Source organism: Chaetodon trifascialis, chromosome 24 (genome assembly GCF_039877785.1).
Source record: "Chaetodon trifascialis isolate fChaTrf1 chromosome 24, fChaTrf1.hap1, whole genome shotgun sequence".
In the NCBI taxonomy this organism is placed as follows: Eukaryota; Metazoa; Chordata; class Actinopteri; order Chaetodontiformes; family Chaetodontidae; genus Chaetodon; species Chaetodon trifascialis.
The window spans coordinates 12,865,265-12,876,400 of NC_092079.1; the positions used below are offsets into that span (position 1 = coordinate 12,865,265).

The following is an 11,136-nucleotide window of genomic DNA, read 5'->3' on the forward strand; positions in this document are numbered from 1 at the left end:
CTGCGCTGCATCTCCCTCCCTGTTGCCTGGCAACCTAACGTTACAGCTCCCCTGCCTGTGATTGATCAGCTCTGCTCTGGGGGGGGGGGGGGGGGGTCAGGTGATGACCTTGTGGTCCTGATGAAACCTGCTGATGCTGTCCGAGGACCATAAAGCATCACCTGCTGCTGTGTGCTTATGCAGCTATACATGAACAGGCTGCTGGCCGGTGGTGGGGGGGGGGGGGACCAGCCTCCCTCTGCCTCACCCAAACACAGCGTTAACTCCGCAGCGCCCTCCAGAGGCCACGAGGCGCAGCGCATCCAAACTGGAAGCACTAGTGGTTATGAATGAAGACGGGACAGCAGCTGGAAAGAATGGAGCTGATGTCAACATGTCCCCGAAGCCCGAGATACTGTGAGCATCAGTGCCAGCTTTCAGTGAGGACAACAGAGACAGAGGACAGACTGTCCCGAGGCAGAAGACGTGGAATCAACAAATTTACTGACGTCAGAAAGAAATGATTAACCCCTTCAGGCTGGAGGATGTCAGAGGGAGGAAACGAGCAGCTGATTGTTAAGCAGCGGGCGCCATCTGCTGGTAGAAACGTAGAATACGCCTGAGCGTCACAGCAGTGAGAAATGACTTTATCCATCATGTGGGACAGTTTCTGGGGAGTCAAAAGAAAGACATGGGACCACCAGCACGATGAGTGGACGGATGTCAAAAAGGTTTTTATTCACACACTCACAGAAATGTACAATCGTCTGAAAAAGAACATTAAATATATTTGGCCCCCCGTTTTGGCAGTTTTGAGAGATGAAGTGAATCAGCCCGACCTTGAAACTGAAAGAGGAAGAGCAGTTTATCACACTGTTCACGTGACGGTAAAATGAGAAGGAACATGCACAGAAATGCTTTGGCACATGTGTGTGTTTAAGGTGGATTCACACCAAAGAGACGGCGACAGAAAGACCGGAGAGGCGTGTTTGAATGACGACTGACAGAATTTAAATCAGTAAATTGGGGGAAATATCAGCAGGTTTTCTGGTTTTCCTTCATCCTGTGGTCGGAGACTTTGTGTTTTATGCTCATGATGAGAAGGTCAAAACGCGGGCTGAAGGCCTGCGGCCATGCTAGCAGCTCTGAGGTCACACATGCCGGCTAATGCTAACAGTGACAAGCCGATGCTAACTGTTTGGAGGTTTTTGGTCCTGAACAAACTCTAACCTTAGGATGCTGCTGCAAGGAAAGTTCAACTTGCTGACTTTTCGGCTACTTGGAGGCATCGGACAGATCACATTTTAAGCTGATATGGCTGAACATTAGCAAACAGGCGCCTATCTACACATCCAGCAGACAGAGAGCAGCATTAGGAGGCGTTTTTGTGTCCACCTGATGAATTTAAGTCCTTTCAGCGGCTAAACGCTGCTTTATGTGCACTGGCTAGCTGCTAGCTTTGTCTGCCATTGGGTAAAGGACGGGTAGCGTACAGAGGGGTTAGCCGGGGCAGCTGAGAGTGAGGCAAAGTTGCTAAATGCTAAAGCTAAACTGATCATTGTGTATGGGGTCATTGCTGTCATTCCAGCTGCTTTAACAGATGTTAAAGTCTTTAAACTCATCCTGTGTGGAACATGAACATCTGTACAAAATCTCATGCCAAATCATCCAATAGAATTCGAGAACAAAGAGCACAAAAAGGGAAAAATGAATGAAATGAATTTGACCGATTTCTGTGTTTTCGTCGTTTTACAGTTCGTGTTGAGCCTTGAAACATCGAAAGTGAACACATGCTCCACAGACAGGCATTTAAGAACGATCAGCGGCAACGATGGGACACCAGCACGGCGGAAAAGAGGGAAACGATACGAGCACCTCGAAACCTGGATTCGTCATAGATGCCAGTCACAACCACGAAACATGCTGTGATGACTGAAGACTTCATAACAGGGCATAAATTATACAAGTAACACAGAGAAACACTGTTTTATTGAGCCTCGTCTCTGCAGCGTTAAAGTCTTGTTACCTAAACGACAATCTGAGAAAGGTTTAGAGACAAATGCAGCTAAAATTAGACCACCTCTGTGAGCCTTCTGGGTTAAAATCTGTGTGACTCATTCTCTCTTTGGAAGTGCACTTATCAAGAATAAATCAAACTCTGGTCGTTAAAGGTCACGATTCTTGAAGAAAGATTTCCAGGCGTCCGCGTTTGAATCATCAGGTGCTGTCTGAGCGTGACGCGTTCGTTTGATCGGCGTCTCCCTGCCTCGTTCCCTCCTCTGCCTGCTCCGCAGACCCCGCCGGAGCCTCAGTCTGTGAGTCATGATGGTCTGGATTGTTCTGGAGGTCTGTGCGGAGCTGCTGTTCGCCGGCTGCACCAGCAGGGGCAGCGCAGCTCTCACGGGTGTCTGCATGTGAGCAGGTTTGGGGAGGCGGGGGCTCGTTGGGGTCAGGGAAGTGGCAGGGGTCGCTCTGCTGCTCTGTTTGGCAGCGGGGCTCTGTGTTTATTTCGGACTCTAAGGCCGTCTCTACCGTGGGGAGTGTGGGGGTGACGGCGGTGTTTTCGCCCAGAAAAGCGGCGGCGGCGCTCACGGGGCCGTCTCTCTGATAGTGCTGCATGGACGCGGCGCCGTGGAACGGGTTACTGAGGCTCATGAGGGCGCTGTTAGAGTAACTCAGCACTGAGGGGAGCGGGACCGAGTAGGGCGGAGGCCCCGCTCCGTGCAACGAGCAATCCCAGTCTTCCTCCTCTTCCTCTTCGTCATCATCATCGTCATCTTCCTCGTCCTCCTCGTCCTCCTCTCCGTCCTCGGGGTCGATTGTTTCTAAGCTGTGCGTGCTGCAGTCCGACAGCCCGCTGCAGACGCTGCTGCCGTCCTCGTCCTCTTCATACGCCTCATCATCCTCATCCTCTTCATCTTCCTCCTCCTCTTCCTCCTCCTCCTCCTCTTCTTCTTCCTCCTCTTCTTCTTCCTCTTCATCTAGACGCGGATCCGTGTCGCCTGTGCTCTGGAGGTGCATGATGGGAACGTGCGGCGCGGCGCTCATCAGTGGAAACTGCAGGTTCGGCTGCTGCTGCTGCGGCTGGACCAAGGAGGAGTCGCCATGGTAACCGTTGCCGTTGGTTACAAGCTGCTGCTCCGGCTGCTGCTGCTGTTGCTGACGATGATGAGGAGGATGATGATGCTGCTCCTCGCGGCTCCTCTCCAGCTCCAGCTTCATGATGGTGTGCAGGAAGTGGGTGCGCACGCGGACCGGGTTGAACTCCAGGCGTCCGGTGGTGTTGCTGCAGCCTTCTTTGGTGCAGCCGCAGGGGAAGGACATACGGTCCACCTGAGGACAAAAACAAAAAACAAAACAGTAGTAACAGAAAAGGTAAACTCTGCCGCCAATCACAGCAGCAGTCCACCGTGGCTGTTGTATAATTAAACGCCTTCATGCAGTAGAACCTCGCGCACTGAAAATCTCATCGTCCGGGTTTAAAGCTCCTCCCGAACCTCAAGGAGGAATGAATGACGCATGAAAACATTTTCAAACATCAGCTGTTCACCCGACAAATGTTGCAAAGATGAGAAGCGGCGGTTTGAGAGGGAGGGCACCGCAGGCGCCAGGCCCCCCTGGGAGACGTCAGCGGGAACTGCTCGCTGTATTCTTAAAAGCTTCAGAGTGAAGCAGACTGAACTCCCAGCATGCAGTCGCTGTCCACGTTACTCTGTGATTCCAAACAAGTAAACGCTCGAATCACAGACGGGACGATGCAACAACAGCGACAGACTGCTGGAAGCGTTCGCACACGCAGATAACGCAAGGACGCTGTCGTTCGCCAGCAATTAAATGAACGCTCCCGAAGGAGACGGAGACCCTCTGAGGAGGAGGAGTCATTATGAGAAGTTCTACTGCACAGACAGACATGAAAGGCTCTGAGTATTATAGATGGGCCTCACCACAGTTCCATTTACCTGGCACTTAATGCCGGCCAGGCTGCAGGCACAGGTCTCCGGGTCGCAGATCCCCCGGCAGCGACACCCACACTCCTCTCTGGACATGCGGAGGGCGCGCAGCTCGTGCTTCTCCTCCACGTCGATGCGTCGGACCCCCGAGGAGCGGAGGAGGGCGCGGCGCCGCCTGGTCGTCAGAGGCTGCAGGAAGAAGTAATCGTCCACCTCCGTGTTGTCCACATCCAGGTCGTCTTCGGAGATGTCGTCAAGCGTCAGGGTGTCCGCCTCCGTGGATGACACGGTGCCGTTCTTAGTCAGCTGGAGGACAGACGCAGCGAGTTAAAGTTACACACCTACACGAACATTTAGACCCTGAGAGGCTCTGAAGACTCATTTAAAACATGTGAGCAATGACTGTTTTTCTCATGATGCTCATTTTGAGCGCTCCCACTGACTTTGAGCTTGATGGCGTTGAGCTTCTCCTCCTTCAGATGGTCCCTCAGCATGTTCCAGTGGCTCTGTTTCTGCTCCATGGCAAACTCCCTGAGGGTGAAGCGCTTCACCCCGCTGTGCCGCGGCGACATCCCCAGGGTGCTGCCGCCCTGCGTGGGCACGCTGGTGAAGCCCTGCCGCCGGTTGAAGTAGTAGACGGTCACGCTCTCGAAGTGCACGGTGCGGCCTCGCAGGCGCTTCGACTGCTGCTGGAGAGTGGCTGAGAGAGGCGGGAAAATGACTGAGTGACAGCATCATCAACAAAGCTAACGTTAGCCACGAGAGTGCTAAAATTCTCTGAAGCAGTGGGTTAACGAGGGAGGAGGTAACGATCAAAGCGTCATAACAGTATTGAAGTTCAAGTGGACGTAGCAAGAAATCAGACAAAGGACAAAGTGAGTTTTAAGATGCTGCTAATGACGCTCACTGGGAGCAGCCGGGAGACCCCCACCCGCTCCACACACATGCTAAGTATTGGTTAGTGGTCTCATTAGAGGTGCTGCTGGGTCTCTGGGTGTGAGACAGCTGTGTGTCATGACCATCAACAACTACAGTGGTCCCAAAGCAGGTCCTTGGGGGACGGGATCAGCTTAGAGCCAGGTCCCGGTCTTCCTGTCCTGCATCTCATTAAATGTGAGAGTTTAAGTGAAGCGAGATCAGGTGAGCTTACAGTCCAGCAGTCCAGAGGGGACGGGATGGTTCAGGCTGTCACTGCTGTTGCCGCTGTCGCTGCAGGAGACCTCGTCGTCATCGGAGCCCTGCAGGGACAGGTAAGGGGCCGGGCCCTCCTCCAGCTTCCTCTTCAGGATCCCGCTCATCGTGTGGCTCCTCCCACTGGTCGCACCTGCGTGAAGGACAAGGGGAAAAGTCCCAATAACAACAAAAACAACGAAGACGAGATCATCTGTGAGAGAACATTTCAGGGTTTTGTTGAGACGCTCATGAATAAATTAGGACTCCTGCATCATCGTAGTATGGACGGTTCAAAAGAAAACCTGACTCACTTCCACTTTTCCCAGATCACACAGCTGATTCATTCTGCTTCAGTCCCGAATATTCTTTAATCTGCCAACATCAGCGGCCAGAGGAAGAACAGCAGCTCTCAGCTACGCAGCTGAAGACCTTTGACTGCTGTGATGTTGGACAGTTCAGTGTGGGGGTCTTTGGGGATTGACCTGCTTTTGGAACCGGGCTCAAGTGGCCATTCGAGGAACTACAGTTTGGCACTTCCAAATATTTTCCACTAGAGTTATTATTATTATTATTGTTGTGCAGGCTTAGTTTAGCTTTGATGCACCGCGTGTCCTCCAGTAGAAGAGCAAACCCACTGTGTACGTGTGTGGATGAACCTCCAGACAACGTCTATCTCCAGTCTGCAGTTTCGGATCTTAAAGCGCCACGTTCAATGACCAAGGTCACCTCATGATTTCAGCTTGTTCATAAAACGAAGAGGAGCAGCGCAGTGGCTGCTTTCTACAGTCAAAGTGCTGCTGTTGTTTATTTCTAATGGATTTTTTGTTGACCAGCTCCATGAACTCAACTACTTGTCTTGAACTGACCGCTTAGACAAAGCAAGCGGCTGAAAACTTGGCACCGCACCATCACAGGTTGACGGGCGACCTTGCCAAACTTTGTGACCCGTGTCAAACAAACTGTCGTGCTTATTAAGATTCAGATTTTCTGATATTTCGTGGCTGCTTTTGTGAAACCAATCTGAAGGCACAGCAACACTTCTGATGAGAGACGACCTGCACTCACTGCAGTCCTAAAGCAGATGATGAGAAGTCGTCTTCAGCAGGCCCTCGTGCACTTGGTCCACACTTAAATTTCTAATTTGTAAACACAGTTGAGCTGACTGCTTGGACTGGTGGAGGATTACATCATATGCAGCAGAGCTGAATGCTGGCCCAGGCTTTTCCTCTCACAGGCTTTGTCTCCTTTCTCTTACTACCTACTGCAACACAGTTACTCCTCTGTGCCATGTCCTTTCCTGCCTCTTCATTTCCATTCTTTATTTTTATTTCTCGCCCTCCTCATGTATTATTTCTTCCTATTATTTCCCTTTCTCCACTCTCCAGCCTCCATGTTATTCAGTACTCCAGCTCACTGCTTTTTCGGGATAAAAACTGTAAAAAGCAGAGCGATCTGGAGTAGAAGAGACACTGAACACATCATACTATGTAGCATCTCTCTATGTATGTGATGTCACAGGTGTTGCAGTTTTTCCTGGATCCAGGAGGGTTTCCTGTGCTGCCTGCCCGTGCCTCTTTAACCTAAACGTCCCTGGTCGAGCTCTCTTAAGTGGTGCCATTTAGAGCATCAAACCTGCACACACACACACACACACACGCACACACACACGCGCACACACACACACACACACACACACACACACACACACACACACACACACACACACACACACACACACACACACAATCACGCTCACGTGTCTGCATGCATGCGCAACCTCCCACTCCCCTTGCATGTCCACATCCCAGCACTAACAGGGGAATTCTTATTGACAAATCAGCATCATCCTGTGACGTGATTAAATCTCGCCGCGCCGGCGTTGCTGCATGCACAAAGGCTTCCTGTGAGCCTGTTTGACCGTCACTGACCTGTTTCCTTGGCTCGCCTTTGGTTTCCAGGAAGTCCTCGACTCTCTCCTCTGCATCACACAGTGCTCACCAGCAGCGGCCAAACATCCCCATGTGTCGTGATGATGCAGTGAGAGCTGCCATGATGCCCGCTTTCTCTCGGTCTCTTCCCAGCAGCCTCTGGCACTGTTGTGCGGCACTGAACACCTCAGCCTCTGTCACTATCTTATGCGTTCTCCCGCTGCATCCTCATCCTATGCTCATACTGTCAACTCTCTCACTGCCTGATCCTCTCAGCTCGGCACCCCCTTCCTTTCTCCCTCCCTCTCTCTCTCCTCACAAAGACTTGTTAGCTCGATGCTGCTGCCGGCTGGAGCGCTGGAGCTTGACTGAGGTGAAGCAAGCCCTTCGAGATCACAGAGAAAGGGGGGGGTGGTAGATGTGGTGGTAGATGTGATGGGGTGGGGGTGGAAAGAGTAGATGCTGCTATGTGAAATACAGCTTTTCCACAGTGGTCAGGATAATTATGAAATATATAGGCAGCATTTCCTCCAATTTTCCTGCAATTCAGTAAAGACAAATCAGTAGAAACAGTGTTTGCACCTTTTCACTCTCAGTTCTCAATCTTTTATTTCTCACATTGATTACTTTGCAGGGCATTTATAATGCAAATCTAACACGTGACGTTCCTCCTTTTTGTTTCCGTAAAGCTAATTTGAAATGTAAATTGATAGCGGAGACAAACAGATGAGAGGAAACAGAGACAATGACTGGGAAATCAATCATTTTCACTGTTCTTTCATGCTGATAAATACTCTGAACGCAGTGGGGTCGCTGACATTCATGTAGGGAGCAGAAACGTCTTTATGAGGCTAAAACACACAAGAACAGAAACGGACAGCTGTTGTTGACCGCTGTGATGACAGGACCAGTGGAGAAAATAGATAGAAAGGTTTGAATGCCTTCATTTTATGCTTTTTTTTAGGCTAATTGCATTTAAAAAAAAAAAAAAAGAAAAAAAAATCATTACCATAGGAGCTAGTTAGCTAGCTAGCTAGTTAGTTAGTTAAATACTGTATGTCTGTGATATATAATGTAGAATGTAGATAGTATATAAAATAATTTACTTTGAAGTCAACATAATTGATTAATTAACACTTTAACACATAGTAAACATATGTTTTAAAAGTAGCTTTTAGCTTTTTAGGAAAATTGTATTTAAAAAAGTCATTGCCATACAAGATCGTTTGCTAGCTAGCTTACTAGCTAGTTTAATTCTTTGTATGTCTATGATATATAATGTAACTTTAATACACATTAAATATATGTTTTTAAAAGTCACTTAACTGCACTAAATTCCATAAATTCCACAAGAGTCACAAGCTGAGATGCCGGTTAGCTTTAGCAGGAGTTTAGCTGGATTTAGCTGGATTTCACTAAGGTGAGCTAGCCAGCTAGCTTTCATTTGATATAGCTCTCTCGTGTTAGCTTTGTAGATATCCAAAATTCATATTCTGGTCTAAACTAAATCTGTGTTTTGCCTTTCTTGGGCAGTATAATTACCTTGTGAGGCAGCTGGATTGACACAAGAATCCATATGAGGATCTTCTGGCAGCTACAGGTTCAGATGGATGTGACTGCTCATTTGAAAACAACAATGGCGGCTCCCGGAGAGGTCAAGATGGCGGCTCGCTCGATGCTAATTCAAAAGCTCTGCTAATCAACTAATATAAGATGTTCCAAGGTGCTTCTTGGTGAGTAAACTAAACTTTGACTGTCTTTCATGTTTTTGTGAATATTTCATAAAGACTGACAGCTACACCAGCTCAACTCACAGAGAATGGATTTAAAAGCTGGTCGCTTTGGTTAGCAGGAGATGGGTTAGCATCGTTATGGGTGAAAGCTGCAGCACAATGTGCTTCAGCACTGTGGCAAAAGTAAAAAACAACAACAACAGCAACAACAAAAAAGCTTGTATTTCAGCTTAATTAGTCACTGACTTCATAAACCACCCAGCAGGGACACTGAGTGACCCAACTTAAGCACAGCCACCGTGTTGCCGGACACACAGCTGCATGCTAGGTGTGGCTAACAAGCTAAATGCTCATGCTAAAGTCCTCATGGTGGATTAAGACTGACTGTTGCTATGCTCAGCCAGCGACAGCAGAGCAATACGCAGCTCAGTGGACTGGTTTTACTGGGACAGAAAGGCTGAGTGGAGTGGTTATACTGGGACAGTGAGGCTGAGTAGACTGGTTATACTGGGACAGAGAGGCTGAGTGGAGTGGTTGTACTGGGACAGTGAGGCTGAGTGGAGTGGTTGTACTGGGACAGAGAGGCTGAGTAGACTGGTTATACTGGGACAGAGAGGCTGAGTGGAGTGGTTGTACTGGGACAGAGAGGCTGAGTGGACTGGTTATACTGGGGCAAAGCAGCTGGGTGGACTGGTAGTTGTCAGCAGACAGTGAAGGACAGTGAAGGTGCACAGAGCTCACAGGAAGTCATTCAGACAGGTGAGTATAACACACTCACTGATAATTGAAATTCGCTCTACAGAGTCATCGTTGCCAGGCAACATAGTGTTGTGTGCATGCGTGTGTGCGCACTACACATTGCGCAACAACTGTGCAGCTCTTTGTGTGTGTCTGCAGGCACTGTACAGTTAACTCTAATGAGGCTACGCTGTATGTTTATACTGGGTTTAAGTTAAATTTATTCCTGGTTTGCTCTGATTTGGTCTGCATCTCTGCTGCTTCATACAAGGATTTTAAGGTTATTAAAAGGGACTTGAAGCAGCATATGTAGGGCTGAACCAGGCTGGCTGACATGCAGACGGACGTAAAATAAAAAATGCAATAGGAAGTACGACATGCACAACAGGAGTGGACCAGCTGTGTCACAGTCACAGTCACCATTATAACAGACACTTCAGCCTGTCCATGCACGTGTATCGCAGTGGGTGATGAAATTTTACTTTATTTTCACCATAAAATTCTCTTTTAATGCAGCATGAGACTTGCAAAATTAGAAAAAGCTGCTTTAGTTGCCCAGGGCTGATGACTCAAGCCTCCGTGAAGCTGCACACATGCCGTTTCCAGGTGTTTTGTCATGTCTGTGCGCACTGTGTGTCCAACAGAAATTTAATTAACATGTGTCACATGTGTGTCCTTTAACGATAGCTGCAAGACGTGAAAAGTCATTAACTCACACTGATTTTCAGACTGCTGTGTGGGAGATGATACTCATGTCGTGACTCTAGCACCCACCAATCAAACTCTGCACAATTTTCTGAGTATTTAAAAATGAATCCTTGAATTTCACTGTTTATTTACAAATTCATTCATTATATTTTCTGTATTTTTGCCTCTGTATTTTATATTCTGAATACTAAATTCATTAATGTTAGCTAACACGCTAAGCTAACAAAATAAACATTATGTCTGCTAAGCATCAGCATGTTAGCACAAATGCTAGCATGCTAGCATGGCTGCTAGCATGGCTGCATTAGTAACTCAGGATGTAATTACAGGAATATTTATGTAAATGTTCGTTTACAGATACATGACCTCAGTGAGCAGATTCATGATTAAAAAAATCATCATTTGGCCTCTTTCACACATTTTGACTGAGGTGGAAATGTAAAAGTAAAGCAGCTGAGCTGAATTCAGCCAGTATTCATTTCACTGTTTACACCTGTGCTGTCACATCTAACCACATTATATAAAGATCAGTTATATACCACATTATTTAGAGCGCTTTGGAAGATTTTGGATGACATTTCTTTCAAAAATATGTGATTAACCACCCAGCCCCCCACTCACAAGCCCCTAAATATTGTTGCTATAGCAATGCTAGACCCTGAATGTTCGATGTTCCCATTATAAAAAAATATCAGTGATAAAGCCACCAAGAGCCTTAGCCTTGAGTTTGTATGTACTGTACACGCGCGCGCACACACACACACACACACACACACACACACACACACACACACACACACACACACAGTGACTCGGCTTCATCTGTCAGTTTGACATTTTCTTTCTCCAGTGCAGCTCAGAGGAAGTGGAGTCACGAGGAGCATCTCATTGACTGATGATTAAAAAATGCTGAATTGATGCATTTCT

The 11,136-nt window shown here is 48.1% G+C and overlaps 1 protein-coding gene across 2 annotated transcripts; it reads right to left on the reverse strand.

Moving 5' to 3' along the window:
* Positions 1 to 683: 683 nt before the first annotated feature.
* On the reverse strand, positions 684 to 7,400 carry LOC139327762 (cysteine/serine-rich nuclear protein 3-like). Of its 2 annotated transcripts, none has more exons than XM_070957711.1 (5): positions 7,031 to 7,400; positions 5,080 to 5,253; positions 4,373 to 4,629; positions 3,924 to 4,235; positions 684 to 3,312 (listed from the first exon to the last, which is right to left on the reverse strand). In XM_070957711.1, the coding sequence occupies exons 2-5, from the start codon at positions 5,225 to 5,227 to the stop codon at positions 2,197 to 2,199; spliced, it is 1,833 nt and encodes a 610-aa protein (XP_070813812.1). In that variant the 5' UTR covers positions 5,228 to 5,253; positions 7,031 to 7,400; the 3' UTR covers positions 684 to 2,196. The 2 variants fall into 2 exon arrangements, with proteins under 2 accessions (XP_070813812.1, XP_070813813.1); XM_070957712.1 differs by having other exon boundaries at positions 691 to 3,312; positions 3,939 to 4,235.
* Between the last annotated feature and the right edge of the window lie 3,736 nt (positions 7,401 to 11,136).